Raw genomic sequence first — 26,265 nt, 5'->3', positions numbered from 1 at the left:
TTCAGTGTAACTAGATGCGTTCGTTGTAACCTGTTTTTCTGCTGCTGCTGATGCTGTGGATGGATGTTGCAGTGTGACCGTGAAAAAAACAGCACTAGACATCCAGTGGCTTTTAGACCCAGCTAACTCAGCCTCTACACAGAGTACATCAGGATTACCATCTGAAGATGCGTTATAATTAGCCTGGAGAAATCATCAGCATCGTCTGTTGCGGTCTAACACAAAGACGGACGCACTGCTTGGATTTATTATAGGAGAGACAAACTGAACATCACCGAAACGGATACATAAACACGATGTCGTCGGAAAAACACGGTAAAATGTATTTTATTCAGCAGTTGTTCACAGCTAATTGCGTTGAGCTGGACGAGTAAATTAAATGATATAAAAGGTATTCAAAATAAAATAAGTGCGAATCCTATATTTTAAATGTTATGCTGTTAAATGTGTTTTTGTTTGTTTCATTGTTCACCCCTTTTCAATCTGTATAACGTTAGTCGTACATTTGACAGCGTGTGTCAATTCATGGTGAGTTTCCTACCTAGGCAACAAAGCCGCGAATTGCTGTAGCGTTAGTCCATTGTGCAAATTAATATCATATGCTGGTTGTTTGGGGGGGTTTCATATGCGGCTTTTGAATCGACTTGGACTTAAAACTAGCCTCATAAATGCTGTCTGTGTAGGCATTTAGCTATTTTTTTTTTAACAAACAGCCGCTGTACATCTTATTAGCTGCTGTATATGTCGTGTTGAACCATATTGTAAACGGACGTGTGAGGAAACGAGGAAATGTGTAAGTCGTTATGTGAGGGTGTTGTGTGAGGTTGAAGAGCCCTGTTTCAGTCAGCAGGTCCCTTAGGTATGTGATTCACCGCGCTGTGCTATGGAGGGCCCTAAAATCACCAGAAAATCGAACGTGATACTGTGAAAAAACGCAGATATTGTTTAGATGTAGACGTTTCTTTATATCAATAATCCTTTTGTACTATCAATATTCTCTCATACAATCTAATTTTAGGGTTTAAAGCTTATTAACTGAAAGCTGCACATGCCTTTTGTCAACCTATTTAGAAAAAAACATCAAAGTATTTATATAATGATTTATAATTGTTGTTTAAAATCTTAAATATTTTATTTTATAACCTATTCTGCAGGGTGTTAGCACTGAGGTTAAGTCAAGGTTATTTAAATGGGCTTTGGTAATTATGCATTAAATATGTATACTCAAGTGTGCTTCCAACTCTTCCGACCAATTAAAAATAAATTGTAATGCTTAAATTCCCCCTTCCTGAACTGTCTATGCAGTAAAGGATTACATAATGATTTTGTCTCTTACAGTTACGTACACTAAACTAAACTCTCTCATGTGACCTACAAGCGTGTCTCATTAAATGTTTACTGTAAATGAATTTTGCAGATTACATAAAAGTGATAAAATCGATTTTTGGAAATTTGCCCAAATTTAAATAGTACAGAACAAACTGTTTTTACTATATGAATAATATACGTTTTCTGATTTTTAATATACATAATTTGAGTTTATGGTAGTTACTGTTGGTATATGCTGTTGTTGAAGTCAGTCTGCACTATTTCATAATTAACTTTTTTTTTTTAAATAACAATGTCTTGATAAAAAAAATTTCATTACCAATAATTATATCAAATTTTTAAAAAATATCCACCAATTAGAGAGTCATGTCAAGTTAATTTCCCCAAAAGAGCTTGCTAACCACTTCTATGAAGAACCAAATGACAAGATGGATTTTTTTTCCATATGAAGCATGAACAAGACTGTGTTTAGCAGGTTTAATGGGGGAAATAACTAATGTAAATTACATAATCAAGTACTGCAAATAACAATATATTTTAAAATATGCAGATGAATTCTACTTAAGAACTTAATAGACCCTTTTCATATTTCCAGATTTCTCAATAGCAGAAGGCGTCATAGCTGGGTAAACATAGAGCACAGTGAATGGGAGAGTACAACAAATATTTTTTTACAAGCCTGTTTGCTGAAATAATAAAAGAAAAACTCCACAATGGTGCTATCAAGACTTTCAGAAAAAGGAAAAACATAGGGTGGGACTGATGATGGCAGCCAGAAGAGAGAACGACATCAAATTTACTCTCAGCCATAAAGGCGTTGCATTGGAAACTCATCACATACGTGGTCATTCGTTTTTTGTAATTTGACACAAAAATGATATAATTCATTCATAAATGCATATAAATGTTCATACTTAAAAAAAAAAAAAACATATTAAAAACTTTAAAGGATTTAAGATTATGATGACCGTTAAACACGTCATAACAGTATTGTAAAAATGGTCCAAATTTTACAGTGAATACAAAATACCTTAAAATGTAGATACCACAGGAAAAGTGTATTTAGACCAGAACCCAAAAAGATATTGGGATATTGTTTAGGGCTGGGTGATTAATCGAAGGTCAGTTGTCATAAGCATTTGTCAGTAAACCTCAAGCACATGCTTTCAGATGGAGCAGCTTTTACTACACAGAGTTGTAGTTCACTAAGAAAAGCTGCTCAAAATCACATTCAAGATTGAAATCGATTTAATACAACTATAATGACAATTGTTCCTTAATAACGACAGCTGTTTGACTAACTACTCAATTCTGCAGTCATGTGAATCAATTAAAGTAGTTACATTTTCTGTTCATAATGCAATGTTATGTGGATTTCCATGATTTCTTCTTCGTGGGTGTTTGGAGTTTCTGCATGAGAGCGCCCTCTGGCTTTGGACAAGATTTACTACTGATCTCACAACTGTGCTTCCCTGAAAAAATGTCGTTAATACTTAAGTAATAAGCAAGTAAACTTTGAGGGAAAAATAGCATTTTCCCATATTTTAAGTGTCCTCATTAAAATGTAATGCTTCAAGAATCGTTAAATACAGATTATACTAACAGAGCTATCAATCTCTGTGTGAAAATAAAATAATAATGCTGCCATCTTTCTGAAGTAATTTTCGCCCTCCGTCCACCAACCCAGCTCTGCTCCCATAGCTCTCAGCTCCGCCCACATTAGTCACTGCTACAAGCTGACCAATCAATCACAGATTCTGCACTCCTTGTTGTTGTTATGTCATGACGTGTATTTCAATTTTTGGGGTAGAGCAAAGGGCATGCAATTTTGAGAAGGCCACAGCGGCCCATCCACTTACACTTGACACAGAAGTATAAATTAGCCTTTACTCAGTAAATATACATCCATGACATTTTACAATTTGGCTTCCTCATTCATGTATTTCTTTCACACAATTAAAAATGTTAGAAATCTTACATTTGAGCTGGGGACCTCTGAGTTAACTGTTAAAAATCACCTTCCATACAGAGAAAATAAATGGCCATTTAATTTTTTGGACTTCTTTTGAACTTCATAATTGCTCAAAATGTGGACAAGGACTAATGCACTTTTTGCTGTCATTATTTATCCCTATCATTTCACCAAATATGTTGGCAGATTTTTCATTTTTCAATGGATAAAAAACCTTTACCTATTTTGCTGATACTTTAATCCAAATCAAATATGTGGCTCAAATTTATATCGCATCACATTTGCATCTTGAAATATTCAGTATTTAAATTTTTTAGCTAATTTCACATGCAAATAACGCAGCGTTTCAATCCAATGAGACAAAGAGCACAAAATCGTCACTTCCTGATTAATTGGTGCCAAATATCAAATGTAAAAACGGAATTTGCTGCGTGAATCTTTTCTTTATTTAATAAATTACTTGTGTCTCAGAAGACAATACAGACACACAATGAATGTGTGGTGGTGGCGTTTGAAGGTGAACCACGAAGCACAGACTCTCTTGACAATTCTGGAGGCAATTAATAACATAATAATAACAACACTAATACTGAAACGGTTAAGGCATTTAGAATGACCACAACAACATTTCAGATGTTTTACTGTGTGCTCAGCCTGCTGGTTTGTCCATTCACACACATAATCTCTTATAACAAAATCACATGACTGTTTTTTTTTTAATGCGCATACTGGAATTTGTTCAGTAAAAGTGTTTCCATCATAGTTTATGCGCATCTGTTCTTATCAAATAAAAAGTTTATCCTTCTCAGTTATACACGTATGTTTTTTATGGCCATTTTCAAAATTTATGCGCATCTTGGCGTTTCCATCAACCCATTTTTTATACACATATCCAAAATGTGCATAAAATAGGTGGATGGAAACATAGCTAGTGTCTTCTGTGGTGTTTGATTGTGAATCTGTCATGGTTCAGGACTGGAGGAAGCAGCCGGGCGACAGGCTATGTCTCAGCCCATGATGCAGATGGCTCCACCTCCATATCTGCCCACCCAGGACCCCAACATGCCCCCACATCCCCCTCCACCGGGCTGTGCCCCGCAGCCAAATTACCCTCCTCCACCTCCTCCTCCGGGATCTGATGGATATCTGCAGGAAACACAATTCCACTCCGGGACCCTTGGGCCCCAGGGAGCTCCGAATGGATACCCAGTGCAGACACACGGACCAGTGGGCACCGTCCCACACCCTCCTGTGGGCTATTTACATCCAGGATACCCCCTTCAACTGCAGCCCTGCACAGCCTATGTGCCTGTTTATCCTATAGGCACAGGGGTGAGTAAGGATTTGTGTCATTTTGTCAATCAGATCACAAGTGGACAGTGCTAAATTCAGGTGTAAATTTGTTTTAATCCAGGTGTACAGGGTTTTAAATGTCTTGAGCTTGTCTACTTTGCTGGAACTTTGCTGTCATACCATGGCTGCTGCAGATCCAGTGATATTGCACAGCTCTGTTACCTAGTTACCAGCTGCAGATGATTTTCAAGTGCTGAGTAATATCATTGCGCCTGCTGGAGCCGTGATAAGGCAGCAAAGTTCCCTGATTATTACATTGAAATTTAACAATTATTAAAAGTGTTTTTTTAATATTTTCGAGTGAGATGCTAATGGTCTAATCCAATTCAATGATTTATGCTAAGCTAAGCTAAAAGTGCTCCTGTCAGGCCTGAAGATAAGCTGAATGGATTCAAAAAATGGTAAAACACAACTGTTAAACTCTAGGTGACTTGTAAAATGGAGTGTTCTTGTAAAGAATCAGGAAAATGCTGATCGAAAGTGGCCAATTTTAGACACAGACCAATTTAAAAATGTGTATAAATAGGTCTCCCTCATCTACATGTGATCTGAACAACTAAAAAGCATCTTAATGCCTTGCGTAAACAGGGATTAAATTGATGAAACTAGATATCCAGGTACAACAGAGAGCATACAACAAGAGAGGCACACAAGATACTACATTACATTACAGTGAAATTTCTATGAACTTTATGTATTTCCGGGCATTATTTTAATAGCCATATCCAGAATCTTTATATATATATCATGTAGCTTTTCCTAATGTTCGAATTATTATGTGAAATGGGATTTGACTGCCTTACCTCCCTGGAGGCCAAAAACCAGTCTGTGCAAGATGGAGATATACTTATAGATAGGACGGAGATATATCTTATAGATAAGATGCATGATTTATTGTACCTTTATATAACTCTTGACTGCCAATAATAGGAATTAATAATAAAAGAAATTTTTTAAATAAAACATGAACATTTTTGCATTTGATATTGCATATTTAATAGTTAAATTATTTTAGAATAATTTTACAATCCACTCATATGATATTAATACAGAAATATTGTGAAGGATTATATAAATATGGTTCTTTGCTATGCGTTGTTAAATGCATGCAGAATAAATAAACATTTATTGCATTATTTATTTTTAAATGTAAAATAACACATAATTCAGCCAAATTATTTACCTGTGGTTGTGATTTGTGGCTAATATTTTCGCTGTGATTTGGTCTAAAAGGTTAATAATAATAACAATAATAAAAATAATAAACAAAATTTAGTAATAAAAATGTGATTATGATATTATTTTAACAAAGCAAAAGAATTCCACTTAAATAATAAAGTTATAATATTAATAATTATAGATTTTTTTCTTCACTTTTATGCATTTATTTGGGGGGGAAGCTTTAGTTCACAACGTTTTAAGTGTTCACATTATAAATCTTTATAATGATTTATGAAATTTAAAAAAACGGAGGTATATGTTTTTGCAAAAGAACTACTATTGAAATAAATCAGTCCTATATAAAATGTTATGCCATGATGATCTAGATTTTATGTAGTAATTGTGATATTTTAGCTCCTGTGCTTGTCATGCCAATGTCAATTTTATTTATATAGCACTATTAAACATTAACAAAGATTGACCAATGAGCTGCACAATACAAATCACACACTCACAAAAAGCTGTAGCATCCGCCCCAAGAGAAGGTCAAGACTTAAACTGATGGTTTTCATGATTTATTGAATCAAACACCAATGTAAACTGTCTGTGAGACCAGGGGTGTGATTCATAATTGCGCAAATTCCTTCGAAATCTTCCTGAAAGTCAACAGAATAAATTTAAATGTAGTTATTAGTGATTATGGCACACACATATCACATGATGGTTTGAAGTGGTTCAATTAAGTCTATAAGTTAAATACATTTTCTTAGAGTTTACTTACATCTGCGCACATTCTCCTGTCAAGTTTGAATGGGATGTGGCATATTCACATTTCCAGCCCCGTTTTGTGCGAGCCCAGATCTTTTTCTTAATCACAAAATAGTTTAATTATGGACCTTAATTTGCACCAGTTTCTGTAAGATGAAACGTATTTTCTCTTGTTTGTGTCTATTCCCAGGCTCAGCCTTACATGCCGAATGGTGCGCCTCATCCAGGTGTTGCCCCAGGCCAGATGGCCATGCATATGCCAAACGGCATTGCTCTGATGGAGTCTCGTCGTCCTCCTCATGATTACCTGCCCATCGCCGTCCTCACCACCGTCTGCTGCTTCTGGCCCACAGGAATAATCGCCATCATCAAAGCTGTGCAGGTCAGTGAGTCCAGACAGGGCTCTGGTGACAGCTGGACTGAGATATCAATCATTTCCATTTCATCTTCCCGCAAGTATGATGCAACTAAATGAGGGGAACGTGTAATAATGAAACTCCTCGTGCTTTCATGCAAAGATTGTGAAATTAACTAGGTAGTTATTACTTTTATAGTAATATAGTATATAGTTTATAGTTTTAGTAACATGGTCACACGTCATTTTAACAATGATTTTTTATCAAAATTGGACTGAAGAAATAATTAGCTTAATTCAAATTCTACTTTTAATCACGCTAAGATGTAAAAGTATATGGTTTAGCCTTGTCTATGGTTTAGTCAGTATTTTGTCCTCAACAGATTTCTCAGAAATGCCATTATATCGGTTCAGTTTTTATCAAACTGCTTACTTTAAGGTTTTGGCCTTTATATTTAAAATTTTATAAGACCATGTATGGTAACTTCATTAACATTGATTACACACACACATACAGTTGAAGTCAGAATTATTAGCCCCTATTTATTTATTTATTTATTTATTTATTTATTAAATATTTCCCAAATGATGCTTAACTGAGCAAGGAAATTTTCACAGTATGTCTGATATTTTATATATTATATTATACAATAACTTGCCTAATTACCCTAACCTGCCTAGTTAATCTAATTAACCTAGTTAAGCCTTTAAATGTCACTTTAAGCTGTATAGAAGTGTCTTGAAAAATATGCAGTAAAATATTATTTACTTTCATCATGGCAAGGATAAAATCAATCAGTTATTAGAGATGAGTTATTGAAACTATTAAGTTTAGAAATTTGTTGAAAAAATCTCCTCTCTGTTAAACATAAATTGGGGGGAAAAAAACAGGGGGGCTAATAATTCAGGGGGGCTAATAATTCTGACTTCAACTGTATATACACATACATACATGTACACACTTATAAATGTAAATGAAGTTACCATATATGGTTCTTCACCCAATAAATGATTCATCATGGGTTATGTCTTTAAAAATGTATTTAACTATGTTAGAAAAGCAGGCCAGTAGCCAGGCTATTGCGTAGTTCTTTTATCTCAAATAGTGGACCTTTTATTAATCTTATTTTTTATTAAATTATGAGGTTTAAATACTGCATTTTAGTGACATTTTAAGCACTTTTCTTTGCTGGATTAGCTTGTCGGATGGTGATCATAACCATGCTTTTTGATGCAACAAAAATATTTCCTACAATTTTGTCAAAGCGCTTACCGTTTTATTTTACCACAAAGTGTTAATTTATTACAGTTTTATAAATAATGTTATGAGATTAGAAAGGAAAAAAAACTTTTTTTGAATAGAGAAAAATGAAAAATACTTATTTTTTTAAATATAAATTTATTATCAACTATCATTTGAAGAAGAAAAAAAAAGGAATCTGTTAAAATTAGTTTTAAATTAAAAAAAAAACTGTAGCCTATATAGGTGAATAACAAACTGTCCGGCTCGTTTCCTCAGTAAAAAAAATATATTTGAATAACTAAAAATTTACTTTGTCTTAAAGCCTTCTTCTATCAGTTATTTTCGCAGTTAATGGTGGCATACTGTCAAAAATGGGACAAATGAGCTCATAAAGGAACAAATTTCAGACTTTGTCAGTGGGAGGGTGAGTCTTCCAAACCACCCGAACCTCTCCTGGCTACGGGCCCTAACGGCAAAATTTGTAACCTTAGTTGCTGTATTTGGGGGAGCAGAAGCTCATTTGCATTTAAAAGAACAAAAACAGAAAAGGGCCATTTACAGAATAGTATAATAATTGATTTGTAGAGTATTTTGAGCTGAATCGACACACACAGGCTGTTTCTCAATACAAAATATGCAGAGAATGTACTCACATTATTGTGAAGAACTAACGGTCTTGCCAGGTTACCTCAAAGAGCGAACTCTGAAGACTGCAAGAACACAAAATGCTTCCACTGAAAAATGAGAGGATCCTGGTGGTCACAACATTCACACTTTTAAAGGTGTGGTCCACTATGATATCATATTTTAAACTTTAGTTGATGTGTAATGTAGCTGTGTGAACAAAAACAACATCTCTGAATGTAATACGCTCAAAGTTCAAAGGGAGACATTGGCTTTTACAGAGTTAGCTTAGCAAAGCCTACAGTCAATCAAGTTTGGGGACTATAAAAAAATATACATCCGGGCTAGTGAGATCACAAATACTTCAGGTTACGTGCATTCAGCACATGCATACACCATGTGCAGCAAAGGGGCGTGACCAGAGGCGCTGTAATGTTATAGCAGAGAAAGCTAAAATGGCGTCCAAACGCTGCTATTTCCTCAGAGCTTGTTCTGTTTCTGTATTTAGCCTTCCAAAGGACACGACACAAAGAGAGACGTGCTTACAATTTAATTTTAATTATGTTCCAGAGAATTATAAAAAATATATATAGATATGTAAAAAGATATGTGAATGTTTTCATATTACTTACACATGCTTATTCTTAATACCTAGGAAAGACACTTGTCAGATTTTATTTTACAGAGCATGCATGAGGTTCAGCTGTGTTCTCTGATACGACTAACAGCTACTCTGACTGACAGTATTTACACAGCAGAGACAAAGCGTGTGCTTGTAGTGGCTTGGCGCTTTTCCTGGTGATGTGGAGCCGATCTGCGAATCACAGCAAAATATGTTAGCTGTCCAATCAGAGCCTCTTGAGGGCGAGCCTTTCGGAGGAACTAGAAGATATGATTTTTCATGATATGTCGTTTTCATGTTAGCTGAGTAGCTGTATATAATCAAAATAAGATATATGAAAAAATAATGTGATTTTTCTTACAAGTGAAGCATGAGCATCTTATAAACACAACCAAGCCTTAAAAATACACTCTGTGAACCCCCCTTTAAAGGAAAATAATTTAAACATTACAATATTCCGACATGGAATGGATGTATTGTTTTTTCCCTTTTTTTTAAATATATACTGTACATATATAGCGATAATGTGAGCATTTACTTTATTTTTTAAATGTATGTACAGAGAGATCATGTTTTGATCTTCTATGTATTTCTCAGGTCAGAGTTCCCCAAGCTCCAAACTTAGGAATTCATCTGTTGTATTCACATGCTTTTGAATGGAAGTCTATGAGGCAAAAGTGCAGTGACTCCACGGCATTATAAAGATCCATGTGTTTATGCCTTTATTAAAATGTTCATGTAAATGTTAACTTTCACTATCTCATTTAGAGAAACTCCTGAGAATTTAGGCTGTATATCTGAACTATAAATAATAGTGAGAATAAAATGCTATGCTTCATTTATTTAGCTGCAATGGCTTTGGGTTTTCGAGCGAGTGCTGCACTCAAAATTTGCACTCGATTCATCCTCGATATCAACAGCACATGCGGGTCCATTCACGTGTCCTGTGTTCTTGTGGTCTTGAGTATTGGAATTGAACTTTGCCGGTTGATGATGATGTTTGATAAGTACACAAGGATGCAAGATAGCTTATGAATGCATATTGAGAAACAGCCAAATGTTTTTGAGGACAGTTGAGAATTACTGTATATCACATTATAAAAATCTTATAGTAATATGTCACATTTTATTAAACGTTTGACACTAAAGAGGTCTTTGTTTTGTTTAGGTTCGTACCGCCATTGCTCGAGGTGACATGGTTACAGCCGAGATTGCCTCACGCGAAGCACGTAACTTCTCCTTTATCAGTCTGGCGGTGGGAATCGCCTCTATTGTGCTCTGCACCATTCTCACCGTGGTGGTCATCATCGCCTCTCAGCACCATGACGACGACTGGGAGCCCTAGAAACCCTCCCTTTCCAACCCTCCAGACCCCGGGCCACCATTCCAGTCGGTATTCTGCTTTTTCTGTCACACAGCACAGTTCAAATGGCTCCAGCCACCACATCCTTATCTGCAGTTGAAAACACGCTTCTACAGCCATTTGCCAATGTATTAGTTAGAAGATATTATGATGGTGTGGTAAATCCAAGTGTGGGGAACAACACGTCTACTGTGGTTTAAGACTCACTCAGCATTATTCTACACGAACACTCCCTGTTTCTCCTCAACAAAAGCCCATCTTAGATCAGTAGTTTAAAAGTATGAAAGACTGTGTTATCGTTTGATATTACATTTTGCCAAAAATATTGCTTCGTAAAAGAACACGAGATTGTGTTTTTTTTTATGTAAAATAACATTCCATTTATTATTTGTGCAATTGATCTGTTTAGAATTAAAAAAGTCGAGATATTTGTTTGTACAGTAGGTTGAATTGGCAAATTCAGTCTTTGAAAGTGTGGAGAATTTGTGTTTTCTATACAGTAAGTATTGAGAAGTGTCAAATAATCTATTGAATCATTCAAAAGACTAATGTGAGAATTGTAAAACTGCTACTGGGTGAATCAATTCCAATACATTTCAGATGGAATTTTGTATTTTAGTTTACCCAAATGAACTTCTATGGTGTAGTTCATAAAACTATATATCAGTATTGTTCACTCGTTGGTTTCTTTACTCAAACCAATGCCAGAAGTTCACTCTACGCAGTATGCAAGCACAGATGCAAATGCTTGGACAATTTTGTCAGTTTAGTCAAATATTTAATTTAGCTGAAAATCGAAACAGAAAGTAACTGAACTGGTTTGGATTTTCCAAGAGTTTCATAAACCAGCATAGTAAATTTATTGTCAAGATGCCATCTAGCAATATTTCACCCCAAAAAAAATATATTCTGCTAGGCTGGCATAATCTTTGGTAACTGAACTTCATCCAATCTGTCAATTATTTTGACTTTCAATATATAGGCATTGTCCCATTGTCTTGACACAGAATCGACTTCTTTAATAAATTTTAACCGTAATGTAGTTGCAGTTACACAAGGCAGCTACACAATTACGCTTAAATATTTTAAGCCATTCCATTAAATGAGGCATTATTGGTGTAGCTAGCTATACAAATCATGAAAGTTTAACTAGGGTAAGTTTACATGATAACATTTGTAACCAAAACATTCAACATTAATGGAGTACAAATGAGACATTTATTGTCTCTACCCTAAAATATCAAATGAATGATTTTGTAAAAACAGCGATGTCATGTTTGTTAGTTTTAATGTACATCTTTAGTCTAAAGACTTGCTTAAATACTTGATAAACAATGGCGCCAACTACTGGATTGTCATGAATAATAGGGATGTCCCGATCAGGTTTTTGCCCTCGAGTCCTAGTCATTTGATTTTGAGTATATACCGATACCAAAACCCAATTCGATACTTCTATAATACATTAAAAAAAGAATAAAGAAGAGCGAAGAAACAGATCCAGGATGTTTCTTATTTTATATTTAATTCAGCTTATTTTAACATTCAACAACTCTGTTAACAAACAGAGCACTTCTGTGAGGTAGCTTGAACAATCCAGTAATAAATTACATCAATTCTTCACTTTTGGACTTTAGTACAACAGTAAATATAAAATAATCTAATATAAAATCAAATTACATCTCAACTTAAAACACGCGGCAGGCAATCCCAAGTTTACATATCTCACAGTTTGCTATGGCAATGTTGGCATCATCAACTTTATAATACCTCCAGACAGCAGACATACTCGCGCTTTCTGCTTTAAGCTGTCTCCGTGTTCTACTTTGCCAGCATTTAACCAATAGCGTCTCTGCAACAAAGTGATGTCATGCCGCACACATTGTTGTTTCAGTGTGAAGTCAAGAAAGAGGTCTAACTCTGTGCCACCACATAACTATAGATGTGTTAAAAAATAATGAGAATATATATAAAATAAAGAAAATTAATATATATTTGAGTCCTGATCGGGAGGTAACGTCTGATTCCGATCAAGTCTGAAACAGCATGATCAGGCCTGATTTCCGATCATGTGATCATATCTGGACATTCCTAAAAAATAATGCAGCATTTTGGTAATTTGCGCAGATTTGTGAGTAGGGAGTAGGGTTTTAACTTCTCATATATGCAAAGGAAAGTTTAAGCTTTTGTCATTGTCATGTAAACGTACCCTGACTTTAAAGAACTGCACCCCTTGTGGCAACACAGAGAATGCAGCATGTTTCCTTTTCATTATTGCAATTCAGAGAAAATCGCTAAAAGCATCTGCGTTCGTATACCCGAGTAGAGTTTATCCAAGGCATGCGTGTTCCCAAGTGTCTTGTTTGCAAACTGTCCTTGAATCAGCACAGTTAAGAGTTGTTGAAGGAATGTATTATAGGGCGAAGTTGTTTCATTACTGGCTTATTCGATGAGTGTTGTGATCTAGTGTATTATTTAATATTTAAACGCTAAATTATTCATTTGTGTAATAAACTGATAGTTCTATATTTATTGAAGTATGTAATCATAGGTCTAACTGTTGTGCTGAAGTAATTGTTATCTTTCCTAGATAACAGTCACAGATGATTGCTCAGCTGGCATATTTTGATGACGCATGTGGTAAAATGCACTTTTATGCTCAGTAAGCAAGTAGCTAGTTTGTCTCACTTCTTTGTAGATGAGAGTGTAACTTGCTTCAAGTTCTGACCTCATTGAAACTCCTCACATGCTGCTGTCGGTTTGCTGTAGTTTGTTAGGTAATCGCATTTAGCACAGTGGGTTGGCCAAAAAAAAGGAACAAATGATCCAAGAGTGTTCTTGAATATAAGATATATATATATATTACGCTAAAACATGGATGCAATGTTCTCAGTTTTATGACTCCAGTATGGAATTAATCTCTTTCTGCTTTCAGATGCATCCGTTTGTGCCATTCGCTGACTGTCCAAAATCCTGTCATAATGTTTTTCTTAAAAAAATCTGCATTCTGTTGAGCATAATAGGGGAAATTTTGCAAAATAAGAAAGTAATAATCTACACTACCTGACAAAAGTCTTGTTGTCGATCCTAGTTGTAAGATCAACAAATAATAACTTGTGGCAGAAGGTAGATTTTTCCGGTGAATCATCTGTTGACCTGCATCCCAATCATCACAAATACTGCAGAACACCTATTGGAACCCGCATGGACCCAATATTCTCTCAAAAATCAGTCAAGTTTAGTGAAGGAAAAATGATGGTTTGGGTTACATTCAGTATGGGGGTGAGCGAGAAATCTGCAGAGTGGATGGCAATATCAACAGCCTGAGGTATCAAGACATTTGTGCTGCCCATTATATTAAAAACCACAGGAGAGGGTAAATTCTTCAGCAGGATAGCGCTCCTGTTTATATTTTAACCTCTACATCAAAGTTCCTGAAAGCAAAGAAGGTCAAGGTGCTCCAGGATTGGCCAGCCCAGTCACCAGACATGAACATTATTGAGCAAGATGAAGGAGGAGGCATTGAAGATGAATCCAAAGAAGCTTGATGAACTCTGGGAGTCCTGCAAGAATGCTTTCTTTGCCATTCCAGATGACTTTATTAGTAAGTTATTTGAGTCATTGCAGAGATGTATGGAGGCAGTCCACTAAGCTCATGGGAGTCATACACAATATTAATTCTTTTTCCACTGCATCATGACTTTATATTCTATACTGTACATTATTTCTGTGACAAAACTTTCGTCTAAGCAAAGTCAAACCTTACTGTCCTAATTAAATCTATAAAAATCAAGGTCAAATTTTATATTGGTAAAATAAGCGTAATCTAGAGGCCTTGCCTTTCATATAAGCCACTTCTGATATTAAATGATCAACTGGAAGTCAAGTTATTATTTGTTGTTCTTAAAACTGAGATAGGCGACAAGACTTTTGTCAGGTAGTGTAGCATTGCATAATAAGGGCCAAAATTAAGCTTTTAAGCCTGAATTGACCAAAAAAAAAAAACATAGTTGGAGCATATAATTTACATTTAGGAATAAGGGAAATTAATTTTAGTTTAGTTTAGCTTGCACTGTAAAAAACATGTTCTGTTTGTTGTTGTTGTTCAGTTTTTTTTACTGTTTATTTACCGTTATGAATTGCCATTATGAATTACATTGCTCTCTGTTCTGTTGACTTTTGATGTTGAAAACTGGATTTGCTAAATTTATCCTGTTGTGTTCCATGGGGTAAACCATTGCATTACCAAATGTAAAGTTGAAAGCAAAAACCATGACAGAATTGTCATTTATATAGATTTTTCATTCATGTATAAAGCTTTCTACATTTCAGGCTTGTCAGTCGTTGCCGAGAGCAAAATGTGCTTCATTGTTTCATTAAAATACGAAAAACAGAACATTCATATTTGGATTTTGAATGTGTCCCACATTTAATTGGGGAAGATGGAAAAAAATCATCTTTTGCTTCCATTTTGAGCTCCTACTTTGTCACGTTGCTCAATTTCAAGTGTTTCTTTTGCTTGTGTAAGCTGAACTGCGTCATATCGTTGTTTTCCCGCTCTCTTCAATCAGTTTCTAATATCTCTCTAATCTATTTTTGAACAAATGACTTGCAGCATATTGCGAGTGTTTCTGCTGAACTGTGTTGAATGACTTCTGATGTGTATTGTTTATACCTGCTAAAGGTGTGATTGCACATGCTCGTGTTTATATGGGCTGCGTCTAAAAATACAGCCCTCGTTTTCTAACTAAGAGAGCATAGTTTCAATAGAAATCCTGTCTGTTAATAAGACAAGCTTGTCCGGTATGTTTTCTTTTGGTGTTTTATAGTTGTGCGAACACTGTACAGTTGATATTAAACTAGCTCCTGTTTATAATTATACCAGCAATATGCTTTTTCGCAGCGTTGTGATATAAAGCTTAATGCTTTATTGTTATAAACACGGCCACTGAGATATGATTGCCTATAGTTACTGCACACAGTTGCTTGTAAATGCGGCAGACGGTTTATTCAAAATAGCTGCAAGCTCCCTTGTGTTTGTGTGCTTCTAGAGGGTTATTCTTCAGTGAATCTCACCAAATCCTGTCGAAAACACGTCCTGGTCATATTTCGCTTCAAATCGGCAGAAATATGGGGATATTTTTTCAGTGTTATTATTTTTTTTGCTTCACTTTCATGGCAGCACACATTACCTCTAATAAGAACTGCACTGAAAACAAACTAACTAAAAATACTCTGAATTTTCACCCAAATACCAGCTTTATTGCTAAAAAAAAAGCTTTTTGTCTTCATATTTCATGAACTGTGACCCAGACGTGTTTTTATTTGTGTGTGTGTGTGTGTGTGTGTGAGATTTAATGAGCCCAAGCATTGGTTTGCTGTGTATGAATCCAGTGATTTGAATTAAAGAGGAATACCTGGTTCTGCAAGAATCGATTGTGTTGCGTTTTCTCTCTCTTTCTCTCGTGTTTGGCCTTTCTCTTTGTCTCAGAGCTGCTATTTATAGTTGCCCTGTTTTTTTCCCCCTCTCCATCTCTGAATCTTTTTCCCTTGTGTCACTTGTGCTCCTGTAGAACTCCACATCACGTAACTGATAGGCTGATAGGAGGGCAGCGGCGCCTCATAAAATACTCTCATTTACATATTGTATCCATTACGTGGTGTACAATAATGGCCTGAGGCTGCAGCTCTTCTCAATCTGTGGGGGCATCTGTCGCTCTGTGGATCAAATTCAATATGTTGCTCCGCTATCACAGGCTATCAGAAAGCATTAGCATAACTGTGCCGGGCTGCAAAGCGTAGAAAAGTAAAATGGAAAATATTATAGATAGATGTAATAGGAATGAATGTGGAAGAGAGGAATCAGACAAGTGCTGAATGACAATGTGTCCTATTCATATTTTACCTCATATAAGCTGTATTTCATGCAGGAACTGCTGATGAGGCAGACATCCGGGATTTATACTGACACCTAGTTGTGTGAACGTATCACGAAAAAGTTTTCAGTTGTTTCAGTTGTCATGTAAATGTTTTCAGTTACAGTTCGGTTATATACAGTTCATTTATTCCACAAGTGTGATATGTATTCAGCTAGTCATGTGATCTCAAAATGCCAGCTTTAAAATGGCAACTAGCTCCATTTGGCTGATGGGGCAGACATCCGGGATGCATACAGTACTGCAGTGTTTTCTCTAGAACTTTTTCCAGCTGTGGCGGCAGGTCTTTTACACAAATCTACCAACTACCTATGGCGTTATTTCAATGACAAATGGAGAAATATCATAAGTGCAGTATTATAAGTCGAGATCGCATTTATGAGCATGTGAATCTCTTTGCTTGCACTCTGATTTCCTCTGTTTGTGCACAAAACTTCTTGCATTCCCACTCAAATATACGCTGCTTAAGTGCAGATTTTCTTGCACGCTCAAAAAAAACGCTGCTGAAGTGCGGTTTAGTGCATTTATGTAACGAGTATGTCTCCAACATTTATTAGATTTGCTAGGAATATTTATAAATGTCTCCAATAAACCTACAGAACGCCAGTGAAATGGCTATAAACTCCAGCAAGATAAAGCTATTGTATGCAGAGCCATATACCTTTATCTATAATCATAAAAACTGTTCATCTTAACTGAAAGCTACGTCGTGTTTGCTGGCCTTACACATTACACACCTGTCAGTCAGTCAGTCTGTCTGTGAGCATGTCACCTTAAAGGCTTAAACAAATAACCCACAGCACTATTACTGTTACAGAAAAGTTCACACTGTTATAATTCACTTACCTTTAATACGTTTTGGTGCGATTCTAACGTAATATTATATGACTAGCTCTATTTAAAATAAAACACTTTTTATTAGTTACTGATAAAACCAGAGTCTTTGTCTTACTTTCATAATATTTATACATTGAGACATTCATTTATTATTATTATTATAATTTCTTTTCATTTGTTGTTTGCGTTTTACGTTTTTGACATTCTAAATTTTAGTAATTTTTGTGCCATATTAAAAAATTTTTTTTATTTAATATGAATTTAAGCTCTGATTCTCATTAAGTACACTAATGGATATACATTTTTTTATTGTATTACATTAAAAATGTTTTTAGGTAGTAATTCTTAAAGTTATCTGATTAAAGCTATATAAATAATTCTTAAAGCAGTGTCATTGTTCACAAACTTACTTAACCTAAAGTGAATTAAAATAGTATGAAATAGTAACTAAAAATGAGACATTTAGAACTAACTGGAGTAAATTGGCATAAATTCAAGTACAAAAACAAACAGAATTCTTGTAGACAAAATGTACTCTTTCAAAAACTGAAAACACCACCTAAAAATAGGGGATTTTAGGTGATTTAAAAAAAAAAAAATAGGTGATTCATCTGGGACATTCGGGATTTATACTGAAACTTAGTTGTGTGGATGTATCTTGAAAAAGTTTTCAGTTGTTTCAGTTGTCATATAAATGTCTTCAGTTACAATTCGGTTATAAATAGAGTGACAACACTGCTTTAAGAATTATTTATATGACTTTAAACTGATAACTTTAAAAATGATTACATAAAACATCATTGTAATTTATGTAATACAATTAAAAAATAATGTATATCCATTAGTGTACTACATGAGAATCAGAGCTTAAAATCATAATAAAAAAAAATAAAATAAAAAATAAACAAAAAATTAGGAACAAAAATGACTCAAAAATAATGAATTTAAGATTCAAAAAAAATGTAAAACGTAAATAATAAATAAAATTAAAACAAATAATAATAAATCAATGATTCAATGTATAGATATTCTAAAAGTAAGACAAAGACTCTGGTCTTATCAGTAACTAATAAAAGGCGTGTTATTTTAAATAGAGCTAGTCACTTCTTAGGGCTGCCATTTTGAGATTACATGTACGTTCCCCTCAACTCTGTCTAGGGGGACACAGGAACGCAACAGAATATTAGTGGAGTTTTGTGTGTGTGTGTCAGCAATGAGGTCACATGAACAACTTCTCAAAAGGACTAAACAAAGAAAATGCAACTTGAATAAAGATTAACAATATTTATTAAAGGATTAAGGGAGGGTTCCAAAAGAAATGCTTCAAGAGGGGGTTCAAGCCAAAACAAACGTTCTCTAACAGAGAAAGGGAAGAACTGAATAATCCATCAAAGAAAAGAAATACATCAAAAATACTCACTCCCTTACTAACTTAAACAGGAGAAAATGGTTACAAAAAGAAAAATAGCACCTCCTCCCTAATAACCCAATCCCAAATTAACAGAATAAAGAGTGGATAAAGTAGTATTGAAAACAAAAATTAACTTACAATCAAAAAGAGTTCGAGGCAAAAGCTATTTCAGATGATCAACAGCATCAACAGAACTTAAACAAATTAAAGTTCCTAATCAACAAATGATGCTTAAAGAATCAAACAAAATATATATTTATAAAGCCTCACAAAATCAAAGTCTCCACACACACAAAAACACACTGTGCTAGTGGAGAACTGCTGTTTAAATGCCCACTGCTTTTCTCGTCCTCCAATCACAGAGTGGTTCATAAGTGGCAGCAGGTGATGGTCATTAGCTCCTACTAGGGTGTAGCAGAGAAAGAAAAAAAAAAAAGAAAAATACAAAACAGAAACAAATACGTCCTGGGACGTAACAACATGACTAGCTACAAATCACACCTGTGGAATAAATGAACTGTATTTAACTGAACTGTAACTGAAAACATTTCCATGACATCTAAAACAACTGAAAATTTTTTCATGATACAGTCACACAACTAGGTGTCAGTATAAATCCTGGATATCCTGGATAAATCCTCTATTTTTTTTTTTTATTCACTAAAATCCGGATAAATGCCCTATTTAGGTGATTTGTATTCAGCTGGTCATGTGATCTCAATATGGCAGCCCTAGGCTTCTTTATTTTTAAAACACAATTTCTCACATCTCTCGTTTTGATTTTCTGGTGAAATATGACCTGTTCATGACAGGTTTTGAGCATTTCATCCAAAATGGAAAAGGAAGCCGAGGGGAAGATAGATGAATGGAGTTAGTATGAGGAAGCGGGCCAGACTGTGTTGGTAGGATCACAGATGGTCGTTTAGCCTCCCAAAGAGAGCCATGGTTTCAGTAATCATTTACCACTGCAGGCCTGCCGTCCTCCACCGCACAGTTTTGCCTCTTCAGCTCTGACCCTTACGGCCGGCCTCACGGCGTGTGTTTGTGTCGCCCATACCGCGCTCATGTACTCACCTCCACAGCTCCATCAAGGCTGATTAACAACCTCTGCTGGTTCGCTACATCTGGTGTACACGTCCCTCACAGTGCTCAGTCGAGTACCCATGTGCTATTTGTGCCAAGCTTTGAGCAGTGTGCTGTAGATTCACTGACTCGCCGCTTGATTCATGTTGACACCCTTACTGTCATTTGCTATCTCTGCCTCAGTGGCTCTCGCTGCACCGTCCTCCCCTCACCAGAGACTTACGTAAGACCTGCACGCTACACACTGCCCTAACTAGACACGACAAGTTTACAGTGACAAGCAATTTCTCTGTCTCTGCGCTAAAAGCGAAATGCAGCAGAATCGCGGAATGCGTATTCAAATCCTGAAGGAATTTATAAACGTATCTTTGATGATTTAAAGGGGTGGTCCACTACGATATCAGATTTTAAACTTTAGTTAATGTGTAATGTCGCTGTGTGAACATTAACAACATCTCTGAATGTAATACACAAAGTTCAAAGGGAGACATTGGCTTTTACAGAGTTAGCTTAGCAAAACCTACAGCGAACAAAGTTTGGGGACTACATAAAAATACATCCGGGCTAATGAGATTACAAGGGCTTCAGATTACGCGCATTCACCATGCACATACACTCTGTGCAGCGAAGGGGCGTGGCCAGAGGCGCTGTTATGTTATAGCAGAGAAAGCTAAGATGCCGTCCAAATGCTGCTATTTCCACAGAGCTTGTTCTGTTTTTGTATTTGGGCTTACAAGGTTTAATTTTTAGTTTTTACAGTTTAATTTTAATTATGTTTCAGAGAATTATAAAAAGTATATATAGCTAGCATTTGACACAGGAAAACTTCCAGAATCTCTCTCAATTCAGTGCTGGATTCGGCTAAAAACTCCTCAGTGAAGGAGCAGCTCCAGCCATAATCAGGCCCCCTAGTATTTCGCGATTCAGCGATCGCTGAATCCAACACAAAATCAACAAAAAGTAACTAATTTTTGCGATCCTGCCAAATTCTTAATTAAACACAGAATAAGTGTGTAAATAATCTCATAATACATCAAATTCCTAACCATATAATCATTATTTCAGTTTGCATGCGCAGCGCACGTGATGTATTTTAATGTGTAAATGATGTCTCACCTGCGCCCCCTCACAATCATTACATTACATGGAATGGTGGGGGGGGGGGTCAGCTTGTGCAGTAAGCAGACGCAGATGAAACGCGAGTGATTTACATGTGAAGTCAAAGCAAAGATGAGATATAGACATCCTGTGGCGCAAATTGGGCGTTTTGTGCATTTGACGCGGTTCAGACTGCATAAGAAAGTTGGAGCAAACAGAGCAATGGAACAGATAGGTGGAGATGAGATTGGTTCACGGATGATGACTGCTGGACGTGACCAACTTGAAGGACATTATTTGTGTGTTTTATGGCAATCCATGTTTTAGGTGTATTAAAGTAGGGAAAGCCCTAACACATGTCCTATGTGTGACATGATGTCAGATGCTCTGGGGAGTGAAATCTGAGAGAAAGTAAGATCATGGATAAAAATAAAAGATATACAAACTACATTTGGCTTAATCCCTAACGTTTCAGATCTTGTCTTAACAAGAGACCAAAAAAAGAAGCTGTATTTTTATGATTTGTGTCATTGTCATTGTATCAGATATGAATATATATATAAAAAATTTTACATTAATATATATATTTTTATCGCAAAATTGTCCACAAACTTCTGGAAATTACCGCCACAAAATTACAAGTAAATATAGCAAAAAATCACTTAAAAAATTTTGAAAACTAGGCGTATGCATAATTGACAAAGCTATGGATTGTGAGCCACAACCTGTAATTTTTTTTTTACTTGTTAAAATTGATCTATTACATGCATAGTTTCTAGCATTAACGGTATGTTGTAGCAAGGACATAAATAAGGATGTAAACAACGGAAATGCTGTTTGGCACTGCTAACAATTTAGCTACAAATGAATATTTATCCGTCAAACCGCTGTAAACACCCACTATCTTCACCAGCGCTGCAGTGTCTCTCTATGCGGCTGCTTTCCCTGCGTTCTACACCTCAAATAACGCGCTGGCAGATATGTGAACGTTTTCATATTATTTACACATGCTTATTTCAAATATATGTGAAAGACACTTGTCAGATTTTATTTTAGAGAGAAGGCATGAGGTTCAGCTGTGTCCTCTTCATTTTCTGTCTAATTTGGGCTCACACTAAAGCAACGGTCACACCGGGCTTTGTGTGTGCGAAATTCTGTCGTGCAGCGCTGCGAAAAGGGGCGGGATTAAACAAGATGATTAGACATTATTAAAGTGAGCGATTGCTCAATGTTTTTATTTTCTGTCCAGAGAGGTTTTGTTTTGATCATCGATTGATCTCACGCAGTCAAGTGATGCGATTTCGCAGGTCAGAGTTCACCAAGCTTGAACTTTGCACCGCAGCAACATGCGAATCTTAACGCATGACCCCGCGTTTCCGGTCTGACGCATTCGCGTGCGTATGAATGGAAGTCTATGGGAAGAAAAGTCAAGTGTGACCGCAGCTTAACACAGCTACTCTGACTGACAGTATTTACACAGCCGAACGCATGCTAGAAGAGGCGTGACTGGACGTGATGCTTGCTGGTGATGTGGAGCTGATCCACGAATCACAGCACATCATGTTAGCTAATCAATCAGAGCCTCTTGAGGGCAAACTTTTGGAGGAACTAGGAAATATAATTGTCGTTTTCATGTTCACTGAGTAGCTGTATATAATCAAAGTAAGATATCTGAAAATATAACTTGACTTTTTACAAATGAAGCATGAGCACGCATTGCTTTGCATCTTATAAACACAACCAAACCTTAAAAATACAGTCTGGACCACCCCTTTAAAATAAGATGCTTTTGCTGTGAAAAGTCTTTTTTGTGTATTAAAATGTGCTAAATATAACTCAGCATCCTTCCTTGGTATATGCACATTTGAATATGCAAAATAGCCCAGTCTCAGTCACACCAGCTTGAATTCAACTGAAGTAGGAAGCGCTAAGCTACACAGTGGAAATATTGTATTGATTTAGCTATAAATATTTGAACCAGAATCTTGTTCCAAAATGAGGAAGAGCAAATTATAGCGAATATATACAACAAGTGTATGAAAAAGGCAGAAGTTATGTGTAGGGCCAGACGGAATCTGCAGACTTTTTTTGCTATTTCTGTTGAGAATTTTGATAAAAATCTGAATTTTTTGGGGAGTATCATAACTAAAACCTTAATTTGTGAAATAAAAAATATTATCTTTTTAACTTTTGTTTAATGTTCAAAATGCAAATCCAATTAGATTCACTTTATTTGAAAAACAAAGCAAGTCTCTCATATAATATATCTACTAAAGGACAGAAAATATTACTGTACAAACTGCATTGTACATAAATCAGATGAACATTTTTTCATTAGTCAATAATATTACTGTAATTAATAAAAAAACTGAATAAATATAGATTTACACACATTTACTCATGTAAATAAACAGAATTAATGATGGGCTAAAAATCTGCAGAATTCTGGAGAAAATCTGCGGAATTCTGCACGCGCAGATTCCGTGTAGGCCTAGTTATGTGTAACTCGGCTACTACAGTGTCAATTCTTACAGCAAAATCCTTGTTTTCAAAGATGCCACAACATTCTGGTTATGAAAAAACAGCAATGTTCAAATTCCTGAAGGGATGTGACACATTTTTAGCCATTTCAAGTCATTTGTTATAGAAATATGATATTTTTACAGCATCACCTATTAAAAAATTGATTACCTTCAGAATCAAGATGTTGACTCTCATTAGAATCAAGATGTGCTCCTCTAATTTTGCTAAAATTTGAGTTTTCATTTAGGAATTTCTCAGCGACCACTAAGGTCACTCTGCAAGTTTTGTTCTGGTTGTTCTGTCTAATAGGTGCTCAGTGTTCATTTACTGATTCTGCAAATGTGTTCTGAGATACTCCAGTACCCTCATAAATTTTGAGTGGCACTTTGGACAAAGTGCTTGCGTGCTAGACTTAAAGTGATTTTTACTAATAGTTGCTTAGTTAAAGTCGCCGTGAAATGGAAGTCCGTAATGTATCCAATTGAAACAGTCCTGAAATGAGAAAAATGTAGGGTGGTGCAGGATTTCATCCTTTGAGAACCAACTGGTTCGTTGGTAAATGGCTTTTGCTAACAAAATGGAGGAAGAATGGACAAAAGTAGGGCAGAATCAAGGCACGCACTGGTAGTCCCACCCTAAAGACATTCCATGTGACCACAAAAGAAAAAGAGTCATTTCATGGGGGGAGGAAAGGTTATGGTGTTTGATAAAAGATTATAGGGGCAAATTATTTTTTGCAAAGTAATGAAGTGCACATATACAGTACATTGTTTATAACAAGCATTAATACATGAATCTAAAAATAATAACAGTAACTTTTGATGTCATGCCAATTTTAAAGCTTTTTTTTTTCATTAAAAAGCCATGTTTTTTCATGTTATAATGTTTTCCTGTAGCCAATTTCTGCCACTTTTTAGAAAAATTTGACTTAAGAATGGCTTCATATCTATTCCAGGTTAGGGGATGATACCTTATTCAGTTCTAGAGATACTGCCTGTTTAGTTAAACATTAAAATTTTTGACGTCCTGTTATAATCATTAATTAAATGATTAGTTCACCCAAAAATAGAAATTCTGTTATTAATTGCTCACCTTCAGGCAGGGGCATAGCAACCGGGGGGACGGGGGGGATCTGTCCCCCTCACTTTTAGAGACAGAGCATTTAGAAACAGGTGATTAGTAATTATATGAACATATGATCTCATACAGCTGTCCCCCCCACTTTTAAAATGTCCGCTACGCCCCTGCCTTCAGGTCTTCTGAGACCTTTGTGCATCTCAGGAGCACAAAGTAAGCAATTCAAGAGCTCTCTGACCCTCGTGAGATGTTTAAACTCCAGAAGAGGATCCAACATTGCCAAAACATTTCATGTATTCATGTTGTGGTCAAACTACAATCATACAAACCTCCAAGAGCACATTTATGCACCAAAAAAGTGACTTTGTTTGCCTGTGGTTGCCTTTTGGTCTCTTCAGCTTTGGTCTATTTACTACAGGAAATACTTTAAATGTGTCATGTTGAACCATATTGCGCCTGTAGTGAACACACCCTGATGAGATGATAAAGAGAAAATTTATGCACCACTTTGGTGTGAAAAATAGTGGAGCAGTTTGCACACTACAGTAAATGCATCAATATTGCAGAACAAATTTGACACTTGTGGTTTGTTTGGCTGGACCCAATACTTCCCATTATATATAAGATTCTGCAGTGAGGGCTTTAGGAGTTAAAAGTGATTTTGTGTTTTTTATTACTGTAGAGCCACCATCAGACAGGGTCAAGTGGCGTTATAGATGATGTGAGTGCTAGCATCCCTTAAAGAGTAAGGTTTGGTCTTCCCATTTACTTTTAAGGCAGAAAAAAAGTCTTTTAAGCTCTTCACATCTTTTAAGCTTTTCAAATAGTATAACATTTATGAACAAAACTCTGCTGTGCAATATCACTAATCAAATCCCTTGACCACTATTTTTCTTCATGGCTGAATATCCTATGAAAAAAGTGTTTTATCACTTGCTGCTTTCCTCAGGGTTGAGATGATGTTAATCAAAATCTCAAGTGACTAATTAAAAATTATATATATATATATATATATATATATATATATATATATATATATATATATATATATATATATATATATTGTGTTATTATATATTGTATATATATTGTGTGTACAGTTGAAGTCAGAATTATGAGCCCCCCTGAATTATTAGCCCCCCTGTTTATTTTTTTCCCCAATTTCTGTGTAGCGGAGAGAAATTTTTTTCAACACATTTCTAAACATAACAGTTTTAATAACTCATTTCTAATAACTGATATATTTTATCTTTGCCATGATGACAGTAAATAATATTTGACTAGATATTTTTCAAGACACTTCTACACAGCTTAAAGTGACATTTAAAGGCTTAATTAAGTTAACTAGGTTAACTAGGCAGGTTAGAGTAATTAGGCAAGTTATTGTATAACGATGGTTTATTCTGTAGACAGATATAGATATATAAAAATATAACTTAATATAGGGCTAATAATTTTGACCTTAAAATGTTTATTAAAAAAATAAAAAACTATTTTATTTTTAGCCGAAATA

At 35.5% G+C, this 26,265-nt stretch overlaps 1 protein-coding gene across 1 annotated transcript; it reads left to right on the top strand.

Moving 5' to 3' along the window:
• Window positions 1-14,295, top strand: prrt1 (proline-rich transmembrane protein 1). The gene is made up of 4 exons (XM_056480379.1): window positions 1-315; window positions 4,275-4,633; window positions 6,774-6,965; window positions 10,596-14,295. The coding sequence occupies exons 1-4, from the start codon at window positions 297-299 to the stop codon at window positions 10,770-10,772; spliced, it is 747 nt and encodes a 248-aa protein (XP_056336354.1). The 5' UTR covers window positions 1-296; the 3' UTR covers window positions 10,773-14,295.
• Window positions 14,296-26,265: the final 11,970 nt, after the last annotated feature.

Source organism: Danio aesculapii, chromosome 19, assembly GCF_903798145.1.
Source record: "Danio aesculapii chromosome 19, fDanAes4.1, whole genome shotgun sequence".
Taxonomy (NCBI): domain Eukaryota; kingdom Metazoa; phylum Chordata; class Actinopteri; order Cypriniformes; family Danionidae; genus Danio; species Danio aesculapii.
This window is presented reverse-complemented; position numbering and strand designations above follow the sequence as displayed.

Excerpts from the sequence above, each read along its gene's own strand:
- prrt1 (XM_056480379.1), top strand. Across the intron at positions 4,634-6,773 it reads TTTATCCTATAGGCACAGGG|GCTCAGCCTTACATGCCGAA; the intron begins GTGAGTAAGGAT and ends GTCTATTCCCAG. Across the intron at positions 6,966-10,595 it reads CCATCATCAAAGCTGTGCAG|GTTCGTACCGCCATTGCTCG; the intron begins GTCAGTGAGTCC and ends TGTTTTGTTTAG.